General features: G+C 35.7%; 2 protein-coding genes, 2 long non-coding RNA genes and 1 pseudogene across 6 annotated transcripts; 2 read left to right on the top strand and 3 right to left on the bottom strand.

The window, feature by feature from the left end:
- The first annotated feature begins 1793 nt into the window (after nt 1-1793).
- LOC112742992 (PH, RCC1 and FYVE domains-containing protein 1-like) lies at nt 1794-5587 on the top strand. Its single transcript, XM_025792228.3, has 4 exons — nt 1794-3810; nt 3899-4045; nt 4314-4759; nt 5280-5587. The coding sequence occupies exons 1-4, from the start codon at nt 1927-1929 to the stop codon at nt 5437-5439; spliced, it is 2637 nt and encodes an 878-aa protein (XP_025648013.3). The 5' UTR covers nt 1794-1926; the 3' UTR covers nt 5440-5587.
- Nucleotides 5588-5807: 220 nt separating this feature from the next.
- LOC140178329 (uncharacterized) lies at nt 5808-8403 on the bottom strand. Its single transcript, XR_011871170.1, has 2 exons — nt 6696-8403; nt 5808-6041 (listed from the first exon to the last, which is right to left on the bottom strand). It is a non-coding gene; the product is annotated as an uncharacterized lncRNA (long non-coding RNA).
- On the top strand, nt 8210-9477 carry LOC112743794 (uncharacterized). The gene is made up of 2 exons (XR_011871169.1): nt 8210-8753; nt 9226-9477. It is a non-coding gene; the product is annotated as an uncharacterized lncRNA (long non-coding RNA).
- Nucleotides 9478-9543: 66 nt separating this feature from the next.
- Nucleotides 9544-14690, bottom strand: LOC112743793 (pentatricopeptide repeat-containing protein At4g11690). 3 transcript variants are annotated; one of them, XM_072214678.1, is made up of 5 exons: nt 14390-14690; nt 13453-13522; nt 12459-12978; nt 11793-11978; nt 9544-11496 (listed from the first exon to the last, which is right to left on the bottom strand). In XM_072214678.1, exon 5 carries the CDS (start codon nt 11339-11341, stop codon nt 10226-10228), a length of 1116 nt encoding a protein of 371 aa, XP_072070779.1. In that variant the 5' UTR covers nt 11342-11496; nt 11793-11978; nt 12459-12978; nt 13453-13522; nt 14390-14690; the 3' UTR covers nt 9544-10225. The 3 variants fall into 3 exon arrangements, with proteins under 3 accessions (XP_072070779.1, XP_072070778.1, XP_072070777.1); XM_072214677.1 differs by having other exon boundaries at nt 12459-12983; nt 13421-13522; nt 14390-14652; XM_072214676.1 differs by lacking the exon at nt 14390-14690 and having other exon boundaries at nt 9544-11978; nt 13453-13492.
- Nucleotides 14691-22989: 8299 nt separating this feature from the next.
- LOC112743795 (casein kinase 1-like protein 4) lies at nt 22990-27024 on the bottom strand (annotated as a pseudogene).
- Nucleotides 27025-27714: the final 690 nt, after the last annotated feature.

Consider the following 27714-nt stretch of genomic DNA (forward strand, 5'->3'; position numbering starts at 1 on the left):
CACATTCATCTCATCTGCGATTCTTCCATCTCTCATGCTTCCTTTGGCCATACTCCAATTTTTTCCCAGAAAACTCACTGCATTTTCGCTCTCTTTCTCATCCTTTTGTTTTTCTGGATCAAGTGCATGGAAATACTGCTGGTTCCTCTCTTGTATTTTGTTCCAATATTCGTATCAGAGGACAGAGAAGAAACCACCAGCCATCTATGGATATTTTGATCGTCATGTCCACCAGGTTAGTTGCGCCAAAGTTTCTTCAATTGGCAAATTCATTTTCCTCAACATGTCTAAAATTGTTCCGTTCATGATCGATTTCTCTCTGTTTATTTATATATATATTTTTTAAATTCAATTGCATGTGAATTAAATGGTTCTATTATGCAGTATTGACCATTGGTAGTTTTTCTTAGTGTAGAATTGTGTCTTTCTATGCTTAAAATCAATTTGGCTAAAAAAAGTAGGGTGAATTGCGGTTTCTTTGATAACAAGGAAAAAAATGTTGGAAGAAGATTCAAAAGAAAATAAATAACAATACAATTTCAGCCATTGCATTTTTTGTACATAATAGAATTGAGAAATAGAAGCAAATCAAAGCCAAAATTTGATCATAGTGGTAATGAGAAGTGGGAAGGATGTTTTATAATTGAATGGTTTAACAATTAAAAGTATTGGAAGAATGTGAAGAAACTAGAAAGAAGTTTATGAGTTTATATGTAGGTAAAACGATGTAACAATGGATCATATTACTTGACATAATATCAAGAGCTGGCTGAGATTCATAGAGGGACAAGCTGAGAATTTGCAAAACGAGGTTTACATTTCGTTGCTCAATAATAAAATCACTTCATTGGGAAAATTAAGGAAAAAAATATATCGTGCAGTCACTACAAGTATGTTTATAGATGTCACCCGTGATCTGTTTTTATTTTAATATAGATTTCATCATTTAGGATTTCGGTAATGTTTGCTTTTAGCTTCTATTAAAGGAACTCATTGCTCTAAAGATTGGTACTCACTTTGCCCATTCGAACTCTCGTGGTGAGGCTTCAATGTAGAATCATGGGCATGCATACTCCAATATCTAGAGTTGGCATGTGTATGATGAATTTGACATATTTAGTGGCCTTAATGGGATGAAACAACAATGATTGGCTATCTTGTGAAAAGGAAATAAATTTAAAATTTTCTTCGGTATCATGCTCTGTAAGTTAAGTAGGTCTTTAGACAACAGCTAATATTTCTGGTCATGTTAACAATCTGTTAAGATATGTAACAATTGTAATGATCATTTCTAGGTAGATTGTTTTCAGAAGATATTTGCAACCCAAAAAAGATTATCTTTCCTTTTAACTTGGAATAGACATTTAATCAGGTTAGGAAAAATTATTTGAATCATAGAATGTATTTGATTTTCTCAATTCCTTGAGGAAAAAAAATTGAAGAGTGATTTTTTTTTTTTTTGGATAGATGTGCAAGTACAAAATTGGGGCAGATTTAGACATTGATTTCTACTGGAAAACTTAATAGATGGAATACTAAAGAACTATGTAGTGTAAGTTCTAACAGAAATCCATTGAATAGTCATTTTGTCCTTTTTCTCACAATTTATTTTAAAAATTGTATCAATTAAATGAGTAAGCCCTTAGGTGGCTATGAATTTCTTTTCCATTAGAACATGCATAATTCCATCTCATGACATACGTGCTTCCTAAGATTCATGTTGTTTATGTGTATCCTGCATGGTAATTTGTTATTTCATAACTCAAGTGCCTTTTTAATTTTAGTTTCAGGATCAGGTTGATATTATTTCAAATGGTCATCATTTTAGTGCAGCGCTAGAGTTTACTTCAAGCATGGTGTCAATTCAATTTCCTGTCAACCTCATTGCATTCAATAAGCTCAAATGAGAGGGTAGAGCAAGCAAGTATGCTACCTAGGACAAGTATTGATGGTTTTCGTGTTAGTGTGTCAAGTACACCTAGCTGTTCAAGTGGGGGATCGGGACCAGAGGACATCGAGTCTCTAGGTGATCTTTATATATGGGGACAAATTTGGGCAGATGTTTCACCTGATAGTTTTGGGACTCAGCTCCCTCCCATGACTGATGTTTTGCTTCCTAAACCGTTAGAGGCAAATATTGTTCTTGATGTTCAACAGATTGCATCTGGTGTCCACCACATTGCTTTAGTTACAAGGCAAGGTGAAGTTTTCACTTGGGGAGAGGAATCTGGGGGAAGACTTGGTCATGGAATCGATAAAGATTTTGGTCAACCCCATCTTGTTGAGTTCTTGGCAGTTACTAATGTGGATTATGTTGCATGTGGAGAGAACCATACATGTGCTCTGACTACATCAGATGAGCTATATTCTTGGGGTGATGGTGCATATAATGTTGGACTTCTTGGCCATGGTTCGGATTCTAGCCATTGGATACCAAAGAGAGTTAGTGGCCCTCTAGAAGGACATCAAGTTATATCTGTTGCGTGTGGCACATGGCATTCGGCATTGGCAACTGCCAATGGAAAACTTTTTACGTTCGGTGATGGAACATTTGGTGTCTTAGGTCATGGAGATAGAGAGAGTGTGTTATATCCAAAGGAAGTGCAGTTATTAAGTGGATTGAGGACACTTAAAGTTGCATGTGGAGTATGGCACACTGCAGCTATTGTAGAGGTAACACTTCAGTCTAGTTCAAATGTTTCATCAAGGAAGCTCTTTACTTGGGGTGATGGTGATAAGTATCGTTTGGGGCATGGAAACAAGGAAACATACCTTCAACCGACTTGTGTCTCATCTCTTATAGAATTAAATTTCCACCAGATAGCATGTGGAAACACTATGACTGTTGCCCTCACTACATCGGGTCATATTTTCACTATGGGAGGCACTGAACATGGTCAACTAGGAAATCCTTTGTCCGATGGAAAAGTACCAATGCTAGTACAAGATAAGTTGGTAGGTGAGTATGTTGAGGAAATATCATGTGGATCTCATCATGTGGCTGTATTGACATCAAGAAGTGAACTATATACATGGGGGAAAGGTGCCAATGGAAGATTGGGACATGGAGACACAGAAGATAGGAAGGGTCCAACAATAGTGGAAGCCTTGAAAGAAAGGCATGTAAAAAACATTTCGTGTGGGTCGAAGTTTACAACTTGCATATGCATCCATAAATGGGTCTCAGGAGTTGACCAATCTAGTTGTACTGCATGTAGGCAACCATTTGGATTTACTAGAAAAAGGCACAATTGTTATAATTGTGGGTTAGTGCATTGCCATGGTTGTAGTTCAAAAAAGGCATTGAGGGCAGCGTTGGCTCCAACACCCGGAAAACCTCATCGTGTGTGTGATTCTTGTTATACTAAGATTAAAAATGTTGAGTCGAATTCTGGTGCCATTTTTAATAGAAGAGCTACTACTCCACCTCGTACTTCTATAGATGGAAGGGAAAGATTTACCCTGGGAGAAATAAGATCTTCAAGAACTCTCTTCCCTCTCTCAAGGATTCACAAGACTACTACAGAGCAAGTTGTTCAGGTTCCATCACTAGTGCAATTGAAAGATGTTGCATTCCCAAGTTCAACAGGTTCAATAATGCAAAATCTTTTGAAGCCTACCATCGCTGCCATACCTCCAACTCCAAGTCCACCACCAACTCCACCACTCATTTCAAGGCCCGCATCCCCGTATGCAAGAAGGCCAAGCCCTACGCGTTCCGGCACTGGTGGATTCTCTAGAAGTCTTATTGATAGTTTGAGGAAAACAAATGAGCTTAAGAATCAAGAAGTGTCAAAATTGCAGAAACAAGTAAGTTTCCTGTTGATTCACTTTCCATATTCTCTGAAAAACCTCAAGGATCACCAATATTAAGTTAATGAATATTATTTTTATGTAGATTCAAAGTTTGAAACAGAAAAGTGACATGAAAGATGTGGAAAATCAAAAGCTTCGCCAACATATTAAGGAAGCTACAACATTGGCAGCAGATGAGTCTTCTAAGCATAAAGCAATGCTAGAAATTTTTGAGTGCACTATTATTCAGGTATCTTCATTCTATTTACCAAGGATATAGTTGAAATCGTTGACTTATATATGTAAATGTCTCGATTGCTCAACTTTCAATTCCACACTTCTTACTACAAACTGCTTTAGTATTTGAGCATCATATTTCTTTATAAAAAATTCTTAGTCGCCCAAATTACTGGCGTAAAATACTTCAATAAGAATATATGAGAAATAGAACAAATTCCTTGATCAGAATTTCAAGTACATCATCCTGATTAAGTATACTTGCCTTTTGTTCAATCTAGTTGAAGCAAATGGCTGAGAAGTTGCCACCAGAGATTTTAGAAACTGAAAATTTGAGAATTGCACTTACTCAAGCTGAAGATTTTCTGAAAGAAAACTCGACATCTGAAACATTTTCCGCGCCATCAATATCAGAGTCTACTCGACAAAATGCACCTGATCCTGCCACAGATATTGGGGATTCAAAAATGCAAGAGCACAATACAGAAGAAAATCATGAAACGGCGGCTTCGGACCCATCTCATGATGAGGGGAATGTCCTTCAAGAAAGAAATGGATCATCTGTATCCGATAATAGAACAGCAGTGCAACCACAAAGCTCCGAGGAGACGTCAAGGTTGGCAAGAGATGGAGAAACACAAGTTATTGAACAATTTGAGCCTGGTGTTTACGTGACACTAATAGTAAGGCCTAATGGTGTCAAAATTTTCAGGAGAGTTAGATTCAGGTATACTACAGTTACTTGTTTATCTGATAAATTTTACATTTTCAATTTCTGTATCAGTGTGATTTGTATTGAACATATGAGTCACTATAGTAGTCAGCTTCACAAAATTATATTTGTATTCTTCTCCTATCTCAGGTGAAGGTGTGTATACCCATTTTTGAAATATGTACATCAATGTGTGATCAAAATAGCTGCTACAATATTTAAACCATTTCTCTGGTTTTGATCTGCATGCACAACACATTTTTTTAAAAAGAAGTTGCAGAAATTTGCATGGACGCATTCTTTAATTTTGCTATTACTAAATAATATATGTTGTTTGAATTATTGTATGACATTAGCATGTGTGCAACATGATTTTTTGATAAATCACTTGGAAAGCTTTTCATGGCACCCAAGTTACACAAGCTTTTTACTGGATCACAATGTTAAACTCTTTTGCATACCTCTAGTGCATAATAATTAAACTCTTCCTATACCTCTCAAACCTTTTATATGATTTTTTTATTTATTTATGCAGCAAGCGAAGGTTTCATGAGCAACAAGCAGAAGAATGGTGGAACATAAATAAAGAGAGGGTGCTTCAGAGATATGGTCAACAAGCTAGAAGTGATGCTAATGCATCATCTAGCATCCCGGCACCACCTACTGAAGAAAATATTGAGGCAGCACCTACCTAACACTTGAATCTTAATTAGATTTGCATAGACATCACCTTAGTTTAGATGAAAGTACAAGGTACAGAATGAAGCATCATTAATCTACTAAGTGTAGCAAAAAGTTGTATCTAGTTACATCAATTCCTAAATTTAGTAGCTTTTTACAACAGGGCATGCATATAAATAGGGGTGGTAGTGGGGCGGGTAAGGGCGGGTTTTTACCCTATCCGACCCCGCCCCGCCGTCCTGTTACTCATGTACTACCCGGCTCGTCACTACCCGCGGGTAGTAAATTGTAGTACCCGAACCCGCCCCTGCAGGTACCCGCCCCACCCCTACCCGCCCCTATAAAAATTAAATATTTTAATTTTTACATATTCTTATATAAATTAAGACAAAAACTTAAACTTTATAGATAAATTAAAATACAAACATAAAATTCATACAATGTCATTAACTCAAATAACTAGAAATTAAAAAAAAAAGTGTTAGATCACTACAAATTTAGATTCACCATAATAAAGAAATTACAATATTAGATATAAAAGAATATTCAACCCTTATTCTTGATCACTTTCATCATCTTCATCATCATTAAAAAGTTTGTAAATCAAGATTTAAACCTGAAAATCAAAAGAGATAACAATTAACAAATTAATTGGTACTATGTAAAAAATTAACATAAATGAAAATTAACAATATTGCTTTGTGTGTCTTTTCTAGCATTACTAGCCATGAAGTAATTTGAAAATACCTATATCAATAAAATTAAAATTACTGAGGGTATAAAATTAACATAAATCAGAATAAAATCAAAATTTACAATTACATAAAAATGATAATTTAAAGCATATATATATATATATATATATATATATATATATATATATATATATATACATACTAGTACTAGTAGTACTATATACATAGAGACTACTCTTCTGAAGAAAATCATGAGAAGAAGAAAGTAGTAACAATATTATTATATGGAAGATTTCAAAGAGTCGGTGAGTCGAGAGAGATTTTCTGAATTTATAAATTATTAGTATCTTAGAATTTTATGTTCTAATTTATAATCTGTTATTACTCAAATCAAGAAACTGAAGTCTTTTACAAGAAGAAGAGTTAGGCAATGCAGGTTTTGGAACATTTTCGAGGAGTTTCAAAGCAAAAAGGCACAAAAATCAGAAGTTTTAGGCAAAATTCAGCAATAAATATTCAACCAAAAATTGCAAAATATACCATAACAGATAAACAAAGTTTTAGGCTTATTATACCTTATGCCAATTTGCAAATTAAGATTGAGAACCATAGAAGTCACCACCACCCGTCTTCTTCAGTCAGTACTCAGCAGCAACTCATCTCTTCTCTCTTCTCTGAGAACCATAGAAGCCACCACCACCAATCGAGCAGCCCATCGCCACCGCATCCCGCAGCCACCGCGTCCCGCAGCCACCGCAGCGACGGATTTGACCACCGCAGCCACCACCACTGCAGCCAGCTGCCACCGCATCCCGCAGCCACTGCGCTTCTCAGTCCGCTCAATGGCTCACTCTGCTTCCCCTTTCAACAAAATCACCATCCAAAGGGACAACACTGTGAGTCTTCTTTCCCTCTCCCTTTCCCATTCATTTTCCAGGTTTTTAGTTTTGGACTCGGAGTCTTTGTTTTTTTGTGTACATCCACTTTATAAATTGTGTTCTCAATATCATCTTTCTAAGAAAATTCTAGGGTATCAAATGCAATACTACTCTGTGTATGCTATGCACCCGTTCTAAGCAAATTCTAGGTTGCTAATATGCGGTATCTATTTTCAATTATTAGACATTTGATGCATACGTCGTTGGCAAAAAAGATGCTCCTGGAATTGTTGTTCTTTAGAAGTGGTGGGGTGTGGATTTTGAAATCAAGAATCATGCTATCATGATTTCTTAGCTAGGTCCCGGATTTAAAGCTCTTATTCCAGAGTAAGATAACGGTGCTTTCATAAGATTTGCTGATCTAAATTCTTTATCCGTTATATGATATTATAATCTTCAATTGGATAACTGATGAAAATTGAAATTGCTTCCATTGTTCTTTTTCTTTTTTTTTTTTTTTTGGTCAGAAAATTGCTTCCATTGTTCTAGTCTGTATAGAGGAAAGGTTGGTCTTGATGTCACGGAAGCCCAACATTTGATGGATGGGCTCGATTGGCAAGGTGCTGTAAAGAATATAGAAGCCTCGGTTAATTGGCTTAAAGCAAATGGTTCAAAGAAGATTTGTTACCGATAATTTGTTTTGAAGATGATCTGATGGATATGTTAATTTCTTCACTAGTTTTTGAATTTTGTAATTTTATGATCATTCCCTAGTTGACTTGAACCTACAAAAGCATAAATTAGCCTTGGCTTTATGATTTGAAGTAAATTAATTTGAAACTTTTGGTGATACTTCTGAAAATGGTGGCTTTGGATTACCTGTTTATGATGGAGATATTGAAACACTTAATAATGATTATGATTTGTGATGAGTTGTACCTTTGATTAGCTGAGAACTTGTTAGTAATTGTTTCTTTTGATAGTAAAACATTATGTGTTTGTCATTATGTGCGTTTTGTTGTTTTTAGTTATGAACTTTGAATTTGTTTGTGAACTTCTAATATTAAATTATAGATAATTTATTACGTGAAATTTTAAATTTTATTAAGTTAGAAATTATTTAATTTATATATTTAATATTTAATTAAACCGATTAATCTCCGGTCGAATCATTAAACTATTAAACCAGAGTCTTCACCGATTTATTGACCGCTCCAATTCTCGCAACCTTGCTAAAAACCAACACATGAAAAACAAAATATTTTTTTTCTATTTTCTTTCTACTTATTTCTTTTTCTCTCATATTCTTTTGTTCCATCAGGCATCAGCTATCCAAACAGAGTGAAACCTCCAATTTTACCCTTATTCCGTTAAGTCTATCCGCGAACACTCCTGTCCGCCCAGCCCCAGACCTCCTCAGTCCTCACTCCTCAGACACAACCCCTCGTCCTTCAATCTCCTCCACCATCCGCCGGACAGCAGCAGCCGCGGAGGCCCTATCCCCTTTCCCTCCACCCTCCTCAACTCTCTGTCAGCCCTATCCTCTCTCCCGCTCCCTTCATCGTAGTCGCGCTCCCTCTCCGTCGCCCTCCACGCAGCAGCAGCCTCTGTGTCGTCCTCCACGCAGCAGTATCCTGTGTCGTCCTCCGTGCATCGCAGCGTACTCCAGCTGGCAGCCACTTCCGTGTCTTCGTCCTCTCCTTCCTGCACTCTGCCACATCATCAGCATCATCAAGAATGGAGCCTTTGACTCAGGTTGGTTCTTGATTTTTTGTCTGATTTTTCCCTGCTTATATTTTTTTCTATTCTTGATTTGATTCTGGTCTGTTCTTAAATTTTTCAGTTCTTGATTTTTGTTATGATTTTTAATTTGTTCTTGATTCTTGGTTGAGATATTTTCTGAAGTTCTCTAGTGTTTTCTTGGTTGCTGTTCTTGGTTCTTGTTTTTTGGTTATGATTTTCTACTGCTGTTTTTTTTCTGTTCTGTTTTTGAGTTGATTCTGTTCTTGATTTTTGTTCTTAAAGTTTTGTCTACATCTATTTTTCACTGCCAGTTTTCTGTTCTGTTCTTGATTCTTAGATTTTTGTTATGATTTGAATTTGTTTTCTAACTTTTGTGTTGTTTTTTAATTATTTGATTTTAACTTGTAGTTTGGTGTTCTAATTTCAATTTTGGTTTAGTGTTCTCTGTTCTTATTTTATTTTATTGTTTTTGATATTACTGCAGTTTGATAACAGTACAAGTGACAACATTGGTGAAACAGGAAGACCGAAAAACCAAATCAAATCAATCCAATTACAATTGGTTTAGTTTGGTTTGGTTAGCCTTAGATAAAAAACCAACCGAATATTTGTTCAATGTATTAGATAGCCTTTCCTCTAACAACCGAACTATACTGCACTGCGAACTATACTGCTCTGTGAACACCGGTACATAATATTGCTTGTACCTGCTTTATTTATTTATTGATTTATTTCACATGCTTGCACCTCCTGCAGAAATATGCACTCAAGATATTCTATCATAATCAAATTGAGCAACAAATAAATTAAAAAATATTCTTAAATTTGCTTGATTAATTATCATAATTTATACTATGATATGAAGCAGAATGGAAGATAAAGTAAAGCTATGAATCTGTTATATTATTTTCATGGCTATTGTACCAGAACTTCACTTTTGGCTCGGTAAATCATATTGTACAAAGAAACTGAGGGCTCCAATCCTGAATTTATCATCTTCTGTATGAGAAACTCCGCTTCCTTCCACTTTCCTTCCTTGCAAAGAAGCCCTATGGTTGAACAAAAGCTAGCCAAATTTGGAACCATTCCATTGTCAATCATTTCTTTGAGTAATCTAAGAGCCCTGTAAGAGCTTTCTTCTTTGCAATAACCATGAATCATGATATTATAAATGACACTGTTTGGTTCCAAGCGCAGCTCACCCAATGAATTGAAGAGCTTTGATGCTTCTTTCATATTACCGTTCATACAAAACCCATGCAAAAGGATACATGTAAAAACATCTAAATTCAAACCAGACTTCTCCATTAAAGACTTTATTTCAAATGCTTTGTCCATATGATTTAATTGTACAAAAGCATCAATAAGGATTGTATAAGTCACTTCGGAAGGAGCAATGCTTCTCTCCTCCGTTTCCTTGACCATGTTAAGAGCTCTATCCAAATTTCCAATCTTACAATACCCTGCAATCAAAGTATTGTAGGTCACCAATGATGGCGATAGTCCAATTGCCTTTGATTGATTAAATAATCTAACAGCAGTGTCCATCTTTCCAATGCCACAAAACCATTGATTAGTGTATTATATGTAACTAAATTAGGAGTTAAGCCAACAAGATACACTTTATCAACCAACTTTACTGCTTCCTGAAGCTTCTTCAACCTGCACAACCCATCAATCAAAATATTATACGTTACAATACCATATGCCACACCTTTCTCACGCATTTCATTGAACACCTTAAAAGCCTTATCTACATTCCCATCCTTACAATATTCTTTGATGATACAATTGTAAGCATAAACATTGGGCACCGTTCCTCTCTGCTTCATATTTTCATACATTAGAAATGCTTCCTTTTGAAGGCCTTGCTTGAAGAACCTGTTTATCAATACACTATAAGTGTGCTGATTGGGAACTAAGCCCAACCCCTCCATCTTACAAAACAACTTCTTTGCCAAATGAACATCACCAATCTTGCAACAACCATCAATCAAGGTAGTGTATAAGACAACATTTGGAGAGAAACCCATGCGAATCAACAAAGCCAAAAGCCGAAAACTCTTGATCAAGTCACCAACTTCACAGCAACCCTTGATCATAATCCCGAAACTGTAGACATCCATAGCAACCTTACCCTTTATTTCATTGAAAAGCAGCCATGCTTTACCAAAACAATTAGATCTAAGGAGCAAGATCAAAAGGTTATTAAAGGTGTTTGATGTGGGAAAATGGGCATTACGAACCATGTGGTTGAGGAAACAGAGAGCTTGATCAGGTAAGTGAGAATGAACATAGGCATTAATGATTGCCTCGTAGAGAAGAGTATGTGTTGAATTATGAATGAACTGGGTGTGTGTGAGTTGGTGCATGAGTGATGATGGAGAGAAGAAAGGAGAGGAAATTCTGCTGGAGATGAGGCGGAGGAGAAGTGAATGGGCATGGGAGAGCATGGCAGAGGAGAGAAGATGGTTAAGAATGAAGGAAATAGACTGAGGGGTGTGGTGATGGTTTAAAGAATTGAACAAAGAAAGTGCTTTTGTTGGAGGCACTTTCACCATTTTTTGAATTAGAACCAGAGCTTTGTAACTATGACACATGATTTCTCCTCTTCACAATTACACTTCCAGATACAGAATATATAGTGAGACACTTCCAAGTGTTTGAATTTCAGAACCTTGTGAGAATGAGTTGGGCTTCAACAACAATAACATTTCATGTGGAGCCCAAACCCGAGTTTTAGAAAAGGCCGAAACTGCAGATGATTAAAAGAAAAGAAAAGATACAGAAAGGTATGGCTAATCCTAGCTGGAGGTGCAAGCATGTGAAATAAGGAAAAGTCTAGGGGGCCAGCAAATTTATTGCATTTTGGCCAGCATGTAACCAGCAGAGAAATGTGAGTCATTGGATGATATCTCACACCAATTTCACACCATCAAATCATCATTGATGGCTAGTTGATGGCTACCAATCACAAATGTTGCTGGCCCCCTAACATTGCTCTGTATAAATCAATAAATAAATAAAGCAGGTACAAGCAATATTATGTACCGGTGTTCACAGTGCAGTATAGTTCGGTTGTTAGAGGAAAGGCCATCCAATACATTGAACAAATATTCGGTTGGTTTTTTATCTAAGGCTAACCAAACCAAACTAAACCAATTGTAATTGGATTGATTTGATTTGGTTTTTCGGTCTTCCTGTTTCACCAATGTTGTCACTTGTACTGTTATCAAACTGCAGTAATATCAAAAACAATAAAATAAAATAAGAACAGAGAACACTAAACCAAAATTGAAATTAGAACACCAAACTACAAGTTAAAATCAAATAAAACAACCACAAAAGTTAGAAAACAAATTCAAATCATAACAAAAATCTAAGAATCAAGAACAGAACAGAAACTGGCAGTGAAAAATAGATGCAGACAAAACTTAAGAACAAAAATCAAGAACAGAATCAGCTCAAAAACAGAACAGAAGAAAAAAACAGCAGTCGAAAATCATAACCAAAAAACAAGAACCAAGAACAGCAACCAAAAAAACACTAGAGAACTTCAGAAAATATCTCAACCAAGAATCAAGAACAAATTAAAAATTATAACAAAAATCAAGAACAAAAATCAAGAACTAAAAAAATTAAGAACAGACCAGAATCAAATCAAGAACAGAAAAAAATATAAGCAGGGAAAAATCAGACAAAAAATCAAGAACCAACCTGAGTCAAAGGCTCCATTCTTGATGATGCTGATGATGTGGCAGAGTGCAGGAAGGAGAGGACGAAGACACGGAAGTGGCTGCCAGCTGGAGTGCGCTGCGATGCACGGAGGACGACACGGGATACTGCTGCGTGGAGGACGACACAGAGGCTGCTGCTGCGTGGAGGGCGACGGAGAGGGAGCGCGACTACGACGAAGGGAGCGGGAGAGGATAGGGCTGACAGAGAGTTGAGGAGGGTGGAGGGAAAGCGGATAGGGCCTCCGCGGCTGCTGCTGTCCGGCGGATGGCGGAGGAGATTGAAGGACGAGGGGTTGTGTCTGAGGAGTGAGGACTGAGGAGGTCTGGGGCTGGGCGGACAGGAGTGTTCGCGGATAGACTTAAGGGAATAAGGGTAAAATTGGAGGTTTCACTCTGTTTGGATCAAGGTTCTGAAAATCGAACCGGTTATCGAACCGTTCTAGTCATTGGTTTATTGGTTTATTGGTCCAACCGATCTAACCGTGATTCAACCGAAAAAACTGTTCTTTAATAAAATAATAAATAAATTATAAATAAACATCATAAAATATCTTTCAAATTTAAAACCATACATAAAATATCACCAACTAAATGTAATTAATCATCAAAATACACAAAAACATACAACAAATTTGTTCACAATTAACATAATTATATTTCCATTAAAAATAACTAGATTGAATTATAGTGCACAAGTTAAAGATAGAGAATATTGTCTTAATGTAGTCAAAAAGTAAAACAAAACAGGCCATTTTAATTCTACAGAGAAACTTTCTTGAAGGGATTTATGGCAACCAAAATAGGTCCTGCTTTTGTCTGAATTGTACAACATACGGTTAACAAGGTTAAATAAAAAGAACATTTTCCAGTTGTCTCACTGAGTCCAGCTATAGATGTAACAAACATCACTGTGTATTGTTGTAATTCTAGATCATATCTTACTTTTCCATTAGGCAAGGAAACAACAGACTCACTTCCAAAAGATGTTATTATCTTCACCAGCTCCCAATTCCCATTTGAAAGTTGAAGCCAACACTGAACCTTCTGAAATAATGAACTTCAGAAGTAAGGGAAAGAAATAGAAAATTCTAAACTATCCATGTCTTACTAATAACGAGAACAGAAAAACTAGTCTCTTGAACTCAATAATTACATCAGTTATCCAACTAAATAATTGCATCACAGTTATCATAAACTGATTTCAAAGCCTAGAAGCAGAGTGAAATTAAAAACATGAAGCATATAATAAATTAAAAGATCACCAATTGCAAATTTTTTAATAAGAACAGAAATTAAGAACAATGAAATTAATAAATCATTCACGAAATTAAAAACAGCAGCAGCATTCAGCAACAAACATTTACCATTCAGAACAAACAGCATTCAGCAACAAGACCATATCTAAACTCAACAATCAGCATTGAGCAACAATCATTAACCAATAATTACACTAAACCTCCATCCAGCAACCAGCAACCAGCAATGACAAAATAGAAACAAAAATTAGTACATAAACATTTCAAAACAGTGATGACACTAATCCTGCACCCAGCAACTAGCAATTACAAAACAGCAACAAACATTATAAAACATTACAAAACATTACACAAAAATTTGAACAAAAATTCCAGAAATTAAAAAGAATAAGAACCACCAAGCATTCAGAAATTAAACAAAGCCATCACTCATCAGTAAACAGAGCAAAATAAAAAGGAAGAAGCGGATGCGAGGCAAAATTAAACAGACCCATCAGTAACCAGAAGCAAAATTAAACAGAGCCATCACTCATCACTCATCAGTAACCACTAACCATGGCAAAATTAAAAAGAAAGAGCGGATGCGAAGCAAAATTAAACAGACTAACAGAGCCATAAGTAACCAGAAGCAAAATTAAATAGAGCCATCACTAACCTTCGACGAAGACACGGATGGCAACTGGCCAGACGACGGCGATAGGCGAGGCAACGGCAAGCGGCGACCCAACGGCGAGCTGCTCCAAGCCACGAACAAAGAAGCCAGGGAAGATGGGGACGACGAGCTGAGCTACCTGGGTTCCGGACAGGGGGAAGAGTAAGAAGTGGAGGCGCCGAGAACCTGGGGACGGCGGCGGCAAGGAACCTAGGGCTAGGGTGTTACTATGTGCTGCTTCGCGTTCTGCTTGGAGAGGAGAGGCCAAGAGGGGTGTTACTGTGTGTTAGGCATATTAGGGTTCAAAAATCACAACCAAGTTTCAACGCACTGTTTTTGGAAATTTTGATTTTTGACCCATTTCAAAAACCGGCCGGTTCATGGTTCAGTTCGACTGATCGGTTCTCGGCCAATTCAGCGGTCCAATGTTGGTTTTTAAATTTTACGATTTTAATTTCTGACCAGACCATGTTTGGCAACGGTTCATGGTTCAACTGGTTCGACTGATCGGTTCGAACCGATTTTCAGAACCTTGGTTTGGATAGCTGATGTCTGATGGAACAAAAGAATATGAGAGAAAAAGAAATAAGTAGAAAGAAAATAGAAGAAAAAATATTTTTTTCCATGTGTTGGTTTTTGGCAAGGTTGCAAGAACCGGACTGGTCAATAAATCGGTGAGAACACTGGTTCAATAGTTCAATGGTTCGACCGGAGTTTAACCGGCTTAATTAAATATTAAATATATAAATTAAATAATTTCTAACTTAAAAAATTTAAAATTTCACGTAATAAATTATCCATAATTTAATATTAGAAGTTCACAAACAACTTCAAAGTTCATAACTAAAAACAACAAAAAGCACATAATGACAAACACATAATGTTTTACTATCAAAAGAAACAATTACTAACAAGTTCTCAACTAGTCAAAGGTGCAACTCATCACAAATCATAATCATTATTAAGTGTTTTAATATCTCCATCATAAACAGGTAATCCAAAGCCACCATCTTCAGAAGTACCACCAAAAGTTTCAAACTAATTTACTTCAAATCATAAAGCTAAGGCTAATTTATGCTTTTGTAGGTTCAAGTCAACCAGGGAATGATCATAAAATTACAAAATTAAAAAACTAGTGAAGAAATTAACATATCCATCAGATCATGTTCAAAACAAATTAACGGTAACAAACCTTCTTTGAACCATTTTCTTTAAGCCATTTAACCAAGGCCTCTATATCCTTTACAGCGCCTTGCCAATCTAGCCCATCCATCAAATGTTGGGCTTCCGCAACATCAAGACCAACCTTTCCTTTATACAGAGTGGAACAATGGAAGCAATTTTCTGACCAAAAAAAAAAAAGAAAAAGAACAATGGAAGCAATTTCAATTTTCATAAGTTATCCAATTGAAGATTATAATATCATATAACGGATAAAGAATTCAGATCAGCAAATCTTATGAAAGCACCGTTATCTTACTCTGGAATAAGAGCTTTAAATCTGGGACCTAGCTGAAAAATCTTGACAGCATGATTCTTGATTTCAAAATCCACACCCCACCACTTCTAACGAACAACAATTCCAGGAGCATCTTCTTTTCTAACGATGTATGCATCAAATGTCTAATAATTGAAAATAGATACCGCAAATTAGGAACCTAGAATTTGCTTAGAACAGGTGCATAGTATACACAGAGTAGTATTGCATTCGATACCCTAGAATTTGCTTAGAAAGATGATATTGAGAACACAATTTATAAAGTGGATGTACACAATAAAACAAAGACTCCGAGTCCAGAACTGAAAACCTGGAAAATAAATGGGAAAGGGAGAGGGAAAGAAGACTAACAGTGTTGTCCCTTTGGATGGTGATTTTGTTGAAAGGGGAAGCAGAGTGAGCCATTGAGCGGACTGAGAAGCGCGGTGGCTGCGGGATGCGGTAGCGATGGGCTGCAGTGGTGGTGGCTGCGGTGGTCAAACCCGTCGCTGATGTGGCTGCAGGATGCGGTGGCTGGGGGACGCGGTGGTTGCCGGATGCGGTGGCGGTGGGCTGCTCGATTGGTGTTGGTGGCTTCTATGGTTCTCAGAGAAGAGAGATGAGATGAGTTGCTGCTGAGTACTAACTGAAGAAGATGGGTTCAGCACTTCGTTAGTTAGCTTAGGCTTTCTTAGTTTGTTTCCTCTTTTTTTTTTAAAGGACCAAACGACGCCGTTTAGAGGGTTTATTTTCAAACCCAAAACCCGCCAAAAAATCGGACGGTTCTGCCGGTTCATCGATTAACTTTCGGTTCGGCCGATTTTTTCACCGATTTTTTGTCAGGCAATTTATAGGCTTATCCGGACCGGCTAGGTGATCAGTTCCTGGTTAACCCGGTTGAACTGGCCGGTCCGATTCCATTTTCAAAACCATGGTTTTTGGTGTTTGATAGAGAAAGAAAAAATAAATAAATAAAAACCAACAAGAAAAAAAATAGCAGATAATACAATTAAGAAGTTAAAAGTTTTTTAAAATTTTTTTGAATTAGTCTTCTAATATACTTAATAAGAATAGCCCACTTGTTATAAGACTCATTATTTTTTGCGGCATCTTTAGCTAATGAGCCAACAACAATATTAGCAGAATGCAGTACTAAATTAATCGAAGCAGGCTAGTCTCTCATCAGCAAATCTTAATTTTTTTTACAATATCCTTATCCATGACATGAATAAAGGCATTTGTAGTTTGAATAAGAAAAATAGCTTTGAGACAGTCTGTTTCACAAGTAACATCACGAATATCCATCTCTCAAGCTAAAGTTAGACACTTCTAAATAGCAAAAAGCTCCCCTATAAGAATTGATTTAAATGAAAGAGGACCAACATAATCTTTCACGCACTCACCAACTGAATTTTTAATGTTACAACCAAACCCCTGCTAAACTAATATTATCTTGAACTTATTCAAGAAGGGACCATCCAATCAGTCAACAAAAAAGGAGGGGTAACATCTTCTCGGATATGAACTGAATTAATGAAGTCTTGACATGAATTATAAATAAGGATTTGAAGTTTAGTTGGAGAACAAGGATGATCAGAATTGAAAATGTCATTATTGCGACTACGCCAAATCCACCACACATCAGATAAGAAAAGAAAAACATCCTTCTTAACATTCAAAGTAAACCAATCCTAAAAGTTATAGTTCGAGAAGAAAGATTGAGAAAAAAACCGAGCCTATACCAAATATTTTTTGCCATACTGCAGTCACTCGAATAATGAAAAATAGACTCCACTTCATTATTCCAACGAGAACAAATATCAGAACTAGCAAGAGCTCTTCTAGCTCTGAAAGATGCAATAGGCAAAGCCTTATGAAGAGCAAGTGACACAAAAAATTTAATCTTCTGCAAAGTTTGTAATTTTCACACCCACTGCCAATTGAATTTTCTCTACGCAACCCATTCAGACCCATTCTTGGTTGTATAAAAGTTATAATGTCCCTAGATCCAACCAGCCTTTGATCCGCTTTGAACATTTGGATTGTACCTATTGAGCTCAAACCGCACATTATTCAAAATAGAAGAGTAGCACTTTTCTAAAACCACCTGCCATCTTTCCACGTCTTACAGTTTGAGATCCGAATCACTAATATGGACGTAAGGGACTTTTATTATCAGAGGGCCCTCTGGTTTTCATTTGCCAAACCAAAAAGATTGGTCCAAAGGTCCAATAAACCAAGAGTAACCCTCTCTAAGCCATCTACTAGCTTTCTCAATACTGCACCAAGTATAAAATGGAGCACAAACATAAGAAAACTCTCAAAGAAATCTATTAGATAAATACTTAACAATCATCAATTGAACCCAGAGCTTGTCTTTGTAATATAAAAGATGCAAAATAAGTTTTTCCAAGAGAGCAATGTTAACACAGTAAGCATCGCTGATTCTAATACCACCGTACCACTTGGGAGTAATCACCGTTGTCCATTTAACCAAGCTAAGCCTTTCCCCTCAAATTCTCCTTCCACAAGAATTGATGCATCATAGAATCTATTTTGTTGCAAACAAAATTAGGAAAGAAAGCAATTTGCATATGGTATACGGGAATAGATACAACAACATAATTAATGAGACAAAATCTACCGGCCTTGTTAAGAAGCTTACCTTTCCATCTAGCTAGTCTAGATCGAATCTTGTCCAAAACTCCATGAAAAAGAAGTTCTATTAACCCTCTCATGATTCAAGTTTACCCCCCAAATACTTCCCCAGATTATGAGTGAAACGAATAAATGAAATGCTAGTAAATAATTCTCTTATTCTATTTGAAACGTTTCTGGAGCAAAGAGTTTTGGATTTATCTACATTCACCTTCAAACCTGAGGCCTTGCTAAGGAAGTGAAGCACATTCATCACAAGCTGGACCTAGGATTTTGTAGCCTTACAAAAAAGAAGCAGATCATCGATAAACATAAAGTGAGAAATCCAAAGCCTCTCTCTAGACACCGCAACCGGCTCCCACAAACCTTCATCCACCTTTGTACTAATAAGACAGGTTAATCGCTCCATGCAGAGAATGAATAAATAGGAAGACATCGGGTCTCCATGCATAAGACTTCTACAAAAGAAAAACCCTTCAAGCTTTGAACCATTCCACATAATAGATAAAAAGGATGAATGAACGCAAGACATAATAAGGTGGATAGTAGCAATAAGGAAACCAAAAAGCTGTAAAGTCTGCTCTAGAAATCTCCAATTAACTCTGTCATAAGCCTTTTCAAGGTCAATCGTGAAGGCCAAAGTGCCTTTCTTGGATTTGGTACGTTTCATAAAATGCAAGACCTCTTGAGCAACGATGATGTTGTCAGTGGTCCCTCTACCCGTAATAAAACCACCTTGCAACGGGCAAATAATATCAGTTAAAAAGAGATGTAGTCTATTAATCAAGACCTTAGTAATAATCTTATAAACCACGTTGCATAAGCTGATAGGTCTAAACTCTTTCAAACTAGTTGGAGAACTATCCTTCAGGACTAAAATAATTAAAGTTTCAAAATCGAGGAATTGATGGGAGCACCCGAAAAAGCACTAGTAACCAAAGTCTAGACATCTTTTTCCACTATACTCCAATATTTCTTAAAGAAGATGGTTTGGAATCCATCAAATCCAGGAGCCTTAAAGGGGACTCATACTAAACAAAGCTTATTTCACCTCTTCAAACCTTACAGGAGTTGTCAAAGCATCACAAGCTTCATGAGGGAGAGAAGGCAAAGGACACTCGCCCATGCTGTCTAGCACTACATCCTATGTGGAACAAAAAAGATTTTGAAAAAATGTCCTTGCTTCTCTTTGTAAGATATCTGCCTCCGTTGCCCAGGTTCCATCATTGATAAATAAGCCATGAATCTTGTTGTATTTCTATCTCACAAGCGTTTGAGTATGAAAAAATTTATTATTTTTATCACTCAAAAGAACTCATTTTTTTCTTGATTTTTAAGCCCACAACATCTCTTCTTGTAGCGGAATAACATTGTATTCTTCAAGGTACTCTTTCTCCTTTACTTTGAGAGATAGAACATCTGAATGCTCAAGTTTTTTTTCAATGTCTTCAATCTGATTTTTCAAATTTTGCTTCCTCACAAAGATATTACTGAAGATCTCTCAGTTGAATTTCAGAGAACTCTTTTGCACTTCAACTAAATAATCAGTTATTCAAAGTGTGTTCCTTCTGCATGCTTGTTGCACCACCTCCTTATAACTAGGATGAGTAGTCTAAGCTTGTTGAAATCTGAAAGGTTTGTTCCCTTTTGGTTGTGCCAAACCAAAGTATCTAAGAAGAATGGGACAGTGATCTGAATGAAGTCTAGATAAAACTTCCAAATAAGCTTCTAGAAAACAGTACCTCCAAGAAATGTTCAAAATAGCATTATCAAGTTTTTTGGTAATATTGTTGTCACCTGAATTTTTCAATACCAAGTAAAAACCTCTACCTTTACAAGGCAAATCAAGAAGATCACAATCGTCTAATGTCTCAACAAAGACACCAGAATTAGTTTCATTAAAAATACCACCTCCTGAAGATCTCTCAGTTGAATTTCAGAGAACTCTTTTGCACTTCAACTAAATAATCAGTTATTCAAAGTGTGTTCCTTCTGCATGCTTGTTGCACCACCTCCTTATAACTAGGATGAGTAGTCTAAGCTTGTTGAAATCTGAAAGGTTTGTTCCCTTTTGGTTGTGCCAAACCAAAGTATCTAAGAAGAATGGGACAGTGATCTGAATGAAGTCTAGATAAAACTTCCAAATAAGCTTCTAGAAAACAGTACCTCCAAGAAATGTTCAAAATAGCATTATCAAGTTTTTTGGTAATATTGTTGTCACCTGAATTTTTCAATACCAAGTAAAAACCTCTACCTTTACAAGGCAAATCAAGAAGATCACAATCGTCTAATGTCTCAACAAAGACACCAGAATTAGTTTCATTAAAAATACCACCTCTTACTTCTTTCGAAAACAAAACTTCATTAAAATCACCTATAAAAATCCAGGGACATTGATGTGCAGAAGATAGAGAAACGAGGTGATCCCAAAGGAGAGCACGATTGGAATGTTTCAGACTCTGATATAGTGCACTGCATAACCATCTTTTATCACCCAACTGAACATCAACAGTAAGACATTGATGGGAAGGACTCCATAATATTGCAGCTAACATTACTAACAGATGAGAGAAATCAAATTCCCCCTTTATGGCCACATGCCTTAACAATACCCACATCATGAAACCCCAACTTCTCCCAAAAGGACTTTAAATTAGAAAAAGGGACATGAGTATCAACCAAAATAAAAAACGATGGATGATATCTCTTAACTAGTTCCTTATAGTAAACCCTAGCCATTTTATTAGAGGCTCCCCTCACATTCCAAGTCAAGATGTTGAAATTTGTACTATCCATAATAACCATAAAAAAAAAAGAGAGAGAGAGGAATCAGGTACCCGTTAATGAGTAGCCATCGTGATGTCGCGAGAAGCTTCATGATCACCCTTATTAGCGTCGACTACCTTCATGCTAGATACACTCGCCTGAAGTTCCTGTTCCACTAGAATGAGTAAGCTCTACAATGATGGAGGTCTTCTCCTCTTATGCTTGATGAGTCCATATTTGATGATAATTTTTTGTTCAATTTGGATGGATTTCATCACATAAACTCACACTTAATCACCAAAATAGCATACTTTTGTGTTTTATCCCTAAATTGAACCTAAATGTGAAAACATGCGTTTTTGTGCTTAAATTGAGCAATTTAATTCCACTTTTATGCTATTCGATGCCGTGATATGTTTTGTCAGTGATTTCAGGTCAATTAGGCAAGAGTGGGTTGGTAGAAAGTGGAAGGAAGCATGCAAAATGGGAGAACACATGAAGAAAGCAAAGGAGAAGCACACACTGAAGTGTGCGTACGCACAACCATCTGTGCGTGCGCACCAGTACAAAAATCAGAGGTGTGCGTACGCACAACCATCCATGTGTATGCACAAGTGGCAAAACAGCAAGTGTGCGTACGCACAGGTCCCTACGCGTGACTTCATTAATGAAGCACGTGGTTTGCGATTTTGGGGCTCTCTTGGCCCAATTTTTGGAGTGCTGAAGCCTTTTGGAAGTGATATATCAAGGGGGAATGAAGACATATGAAGGCATTAGGTTTTATTAGGTTTTCATTAGTTTAGATTAGTTAAAAATATGCATTAGGAGTAGAAGTAGTGTAGAGTAGAAAATTCTCCCTTAGGGTTTACTAAATTTCCATTTGTAGCATTTTATAGTTTCAAGTTTTCATCTTGGATTTTGATCAACTCTTTTGTAAGTACTCTTTAATTTCTCTTTAATTACATCACATTTACCCTCATTTTCCTTTGGTTCAAGTGCTTTGTTAATATTTGCAAATTTTAAGTTCTTGAAGTTTTGATTGATGAATTTAAAGTTTTTTTTTGCATAGAGTAGTATTTGTCCAATTAGTTGAATTTTTTAATTATTTAACTCAATAACTTGAGACAACTAGAAAATTGTTTAATATAGGCAGATTTAGTCTTTATTACAGATGAATTTTGGTTACTAACAGATTTCGTCCCTTTGTAAAAGTCTCGTCAGAAATTATTTACCGACAGATTTTTTTCCGTCGATAATTTACTGACAGATTTTTACTAGTTACCGACAGATTTTCCCTCAGTAAATTCTCCCCTCCATTTCCCTTGGGCGACAAACTTTCCAACGGATTTTTCGTTAGTAATTAGAGACAAATTTTCAAACGGGTTTTCCGTCGGTAATTAGAGACAGATTTTTTGACGGATTTTTCGTCGGTAATTAGAGACAGATTTTTTGACGGATTTTTCGTCGGTAATTAGAGACAGATTTTTCATCGGTAATTTGAGCCTTGGAATACCATTCCAAACCCTGAATATAGACAGAAAATTCGTCTGTAAATCCATCAGTAAGATAAAATAGAATTTTTTTTTTAGATTTTTTCATTGCAAAAATAAACATGTTTTCATACAAAATAAATATAAAAAACCCAACTCAACTCATATAAATTATATATTATTTTTTTCCTTTGAGATATATGAAAAATAGATTATCTATATAATATTTCTTTGCATATAACTCAATTCATTCAATAATGTACAGTTATATATCCATATGGAGTGAAAATTACATCCATGTCTCAGAAACATTAGTAGAGTAGCATCCTTAGAATTTTCTAAAATTTCTTAAACACAGGAAGGACAAGAATACACATTTAAAGAGGGATTGGAGGCAAGAAATGCAAGACTTGCAATTTCATGACTGTGCAGTTGCGCTTGGACGATCATGACTCTGGTTCGCCAACTGTCTTGTTGCAGTTACATGAGTTGAATCATTGACTCCTGAACCTGAAATGGAATGTGAAGCATCAGGATCATAAAGCATCACTTCACTATACTGAAAATTCTTGGAATGCAGTTAACAGTTAAGATAAGACAGAGTTAGTTGGAAAATATATGTTCTCATATTCCCATCTTAGGATTATATCAGAAGCTATTAGGTTTTGTGTTTAAGATTTAGACAACAAGTTTCATGAAAATAACCTAAGTTAGCTATTATGATTATTTTCTAATAATTGTTTTTCGCCTTGTAAGTGACAAGAATGAAGTTACCTGTATTCTTGTCCGTAGCCATGGGTTCTAAACTGCTAGGCACAACAGCTGAAGGCTGAAAATTTCCAAACACTCATCATGTCAGAAAAAGAATAAGATTAGGACATCATTCAAAGAAACTATCACAAATGCCAATTAACAATATCAATCCATGGCATGAAATTTGTTCTAAAAGGGTAATAAAAATATTGAACTACATGCAATTATGGTGTGAAAGTTGTTCAAAAAGGATAATAAAAATATAGCGAGAAACTACTAACAGTTGTTTGATTTTGTAGCTATTTGTGTCTCTGCTGTGTCTGCTGGTACTTTAGAATGGTCCAGTCAAACAAATTGTCAGATTCAAATTCTGCACATTGAATTCGGCTGAATAAGATTATTTCGACAAGGAAGAATTAAAATAGAACACATACCATGAAGTTTTGAAATCCTAGGATTAATGTTAATTGGTACCATCAAAATACTAATTCACAAGCAAATTATTACCCTTACTAAACATAGACTAAATTTTCCTGTTATCTGGCAAATTAGTTAAAATCAAATCAAGTATATAAAAGCAAACAGTCAAAACCTTCACGAGAGAACAAATCACGAAACAAGCACTTCAAGAATCCATAATCTGGTAGTTGATCAAATGTCAAGGAGTGGCAATAATGAAAGTAAGAAGCGAACTCCACGGGATATGACTTGCAAAGCATCTAGGAGAAAAACATATCAATCTTTAGTCAAGGTTTCAAGTACTCAATCTTAAGTTCGAAGATCAATCATTTTATCAAACTGAAAAAAAAAACACACACATACCTCAATGGGAGTTGACAACTTCTTCTCACAAATCCTATCATATTTTTCCTTTTTGGTGACAGCTTTCAGACCCTGTCAGGGAAGGCTGAAAGGCAAAAACTAAATAGTCAAGACCCGTTTCTTGTTCAATTGATATGCAACATTTTTTTAAAACTTAATATGTCTTGAAAGTTAGAACGAATAGTGGGAAAAAACATACCTTCCTCTTAAGAAATACATAAGCACATAGCCAAGAGACTCTAAATCATCCTGACGACTTTAAAGCTTATCACAACCCAGATAACTGCAACCCAGAATGAGCCCATACCGGCCCAAGTTGAAAGCCCCAGGCACAAAATGCTTTGCTGTCAATGTCACTCCGAAGAATATTGGAAGTGCATATGCTATATAAATAGTAATTACTGCTATTAACACTGTGGCCTGAAATACTACCATACTTCCAAGAGACTATAATAGAATTAGAGTTGAGTTAGATATTTGCCAAGAACAGATTTCACACACACAAATAGCATTGTTTATATAGAATTGGTTAGCTCACAGTTAGTGGTTAGTTACAATTCTGTTATTTAGTTTCTACTTTCAGTTAGCATAACACTTGTACTAGAGACTATAAACTGAATAGTGCTTATGAATCTCTAGCAGAGTTAGATAAATACTAGTTCCCCTACATTGTTGCCAAGGACAAATAAGAGAAGATGTAGTTTTAAGAGCATTTTAAAATTTAAAATATTTAATATTTCTTAACAAAATAAAAAAGCACATACCGTTAGAGCCAAGCAAAATGAAATCAAAACAGAAAGCCAAACAGCATTTATAAGAACCTCCTTCTAATTAACTTTATGCCACAATGATGACAAGGGCATGGCCCCATCTATTGAGAAAGCATAAGCCATCCTGTACATTTTTTAAGTACTTAAATATAAACAACTAGAGAGATTATAAAGCCTCTAATATGCAAATGCAACATGCACAGCACCAAATTTTAGGTACATTTACCTTGAGTTGCTGGTAATTGAACCCATACCACAGAAAAATATGGTAATAGCAATAATCACCAAGCACATAAAAACCCCAAATCCATGGCCATATATTTTCTTGAATTCCATATAAAATATTTGAGCAATGGCATATCCACCAGCATCATTGTCTTCACTCAATAGGTAAGGGATATCAGTAACTGCAAAGGTAATGCCTAATATGTAACCAAATCCAAAACCAGTAGATATTTCAACTGAGCTGATAATTCCTTTTGGTCTATTTATATCAGATCTCTTGGTTTTCTCCGTCTGAAAATTGAAGTTTTCAATGAAAGAAAAATCTTAGTCCAATCCTTTAATCACTCAACCAGTCAAGTTAAATTTTAGAGATATTAGTGACTTAATTAGAGGTTAATTACTTCTGGATGTTGGCTACTACAATGTGTTAGTTTCTTGATAGTTACCATCTTATATGTAGTGTGTATCTCTAATGTAAATCTAAATCTCACCATTAACAAAATCCAATACTAACTTTCTTAATTTTCCCCTTGTTTATCTGTCAGCATCGATTATAACAGTAAATGAATAGCACCAATATTGGCTATGGTCAAAAGCAGTTCAGTCATTAGATCAACACTATATCTTTCGAAACAGAACGGGAATACTTCCACTAGTAAATTAGATAGTAGTATTCAAAAGTTAAAGCTTTGATGAGAACTCACACTGCCAAAATACCGATCAAGAATCTCCACATAATGATGAATTATTTCAAGAACTTCTAATTCATTGTCATCTTCATCAAACACATGCAAAAATACAGACCAGAACAATAGTCTGCAAAGGAAGAAGCAAGTAATTACTCTCTTTTGTGTTAAAATGATAGAAAAAAACAAAACAAGGAACAAAGAAAAAATCGTACTGTAGCTGAGGATATTGAGTTGAATTTAAAAACTAAAAATGATGAATCCAAACTAGTATTAACTGAATTAAATTTCTGTTCTAGAGCACTATAGCATTCATCAAGCTCATATTAACAATGTTCAGCAATCCAGATTAACAATCTAAATATTTCTCAGCTATTCAGAATCAGAACCTAATCTAATCCTATTTTAACAACCTAAAAATCCACTAATCAGAAAACAAATCTAACTTAACTAATTACTAAAATCAAACTAACTAAACAAAATTAATTGAATTCAACAGAAATTAAAAGAATTTTGAAACCAAAACCTGGAAGCAGAGACAATCAAAACAGGGAAAGAAGGATTCCCAGGTCTCTACGGTTCAAACAGAGGGAAAGAGAGAGGTGGAACCGCGTGACGGTGGAACCAATTTTGGTCGCCACTGAGCTAGGCGCGAAGGTAGCTGCGGAATTGACTGGAGGAGATGATGGCTACGACGCTGAGAAGATATGCGAGCCAGAACTGAGGGGGATAAACGGAGAGAGAGAGGCGCGGCGGTGGTGTAGCTTGAGCTTGCTTTGTTATGCAAATGAGAAAGAATGAGAGAGATAGGGGATGTGTTCTACTGGTTTAATGTTTAAAAAAGAGGAGAAGAAGGAGAAGGTAGCTGCGGCGGTTAGGGTGGCCAGCGGTGGCGCTGTGGGTGAGGAAAGGAGAAGAAAAAGCTCGTCGACGGAGAGGGGAATGTTAGGTTTAGCTCGTTTGATTTGTGTGTTGTGAATAAATGGAGTTCGGGCACAAACTTGACTACAAGGATCATAAATGCAGAATATCAACCTTTTCGATGGAATATTTTAAATTATAGAAAGATTTTTTGTCGGTAACTATTTTTTACGAAAAAAATTAATTTTTCTAACAGAATTATTGATGAATTCTCTTTTCTGTTTATAATTTATGTTAATTCATTTTTTTTTGTTTCTGACAAAAAATTACTCACAAATTTCATCTATATTTTCATGGAATAAAATTTGTTAAAAATATTCGTCTATAATAAATAATTTTTTAGTAGTGTTGAATACTTATGTTCGAATCCATACTTTCAAATTTTGACTAACTAAAAACATCCCACAAAAGCTTTTGCCTCCATAAATATCTTTTCTTGTCTCCTTTTCTAATCTTCAGTTACTATCATTAAAATTTTATTTTTCTTTTATTCTTTTTACTTAATTTAATATTATTTTATTTTTTATAAATTATGAATTCTTTAATTGAAATTTTTTAAACAAAGGCATTCAAATATTCATTTATTTTGGTTATTCATATTGATAAAAAAATTTTAAAAATTATGTTTTTATTTCAATTATTAAAAATATCAAATTACTTAAGATTTAAAGAGTATCATTTTTAAGTATTTTATAATTCTTATTTGTGATGGATATCAGTAACTAAGAAAAGGGGTTGAATCTTGGCCTATTTTTATTTT

The sequence above is a fragment of the Arachis hypogaea genome, chromosome 14 (genome assembly GCF_003086295.3).
Source record: "Arachis hypogaea cultivar Tifrunner chromosome 14, arahy.Tifrunner.gnm2.J5K5, whole genome shotgun sequence".
In the NCBI taxonomy this organism is placed as follows: domain Eukaryota; kingdom Viridiplantae; phylum Streptophyta; class Magnoliopsida; order Fabales; family Fabaceae; genus Arachis; species Arachis hypogaea.

Excerpts from the sequence above, each read along its gene's own strand:
- LOC112743793 (XM_072214678.1), bottom strand. The coding sequence starts at position 11,341 with ATGTGTCATAGTTACAAAGCTCTGGTTCTAATTCAAAAAATGGTGAAA.
- LOC112742992 (XM_025792228.3), top strand. The coding sequence starts at position 1,927 with ATGCTACCTAGGACAAGTATTGATGGTTTTCGTGTTAGTGTGTCAAGT. Across the intron at positions 3,811-3,898 it reads TGTCAAAATTGCAGAAACAA|ATTCAAAGTTTGAAACAGAA; the intron begins GTAAGTTTCCTG and ends ATTTTTATGTAG. Across the intron at positions 4,760-5,279 it reads TTCAGGAGAGTTAGATTCAG|CAAGCGAAGGTTTCATGAGC; the intron begins GTATACTACAGT and ends TTATTTATGCAG.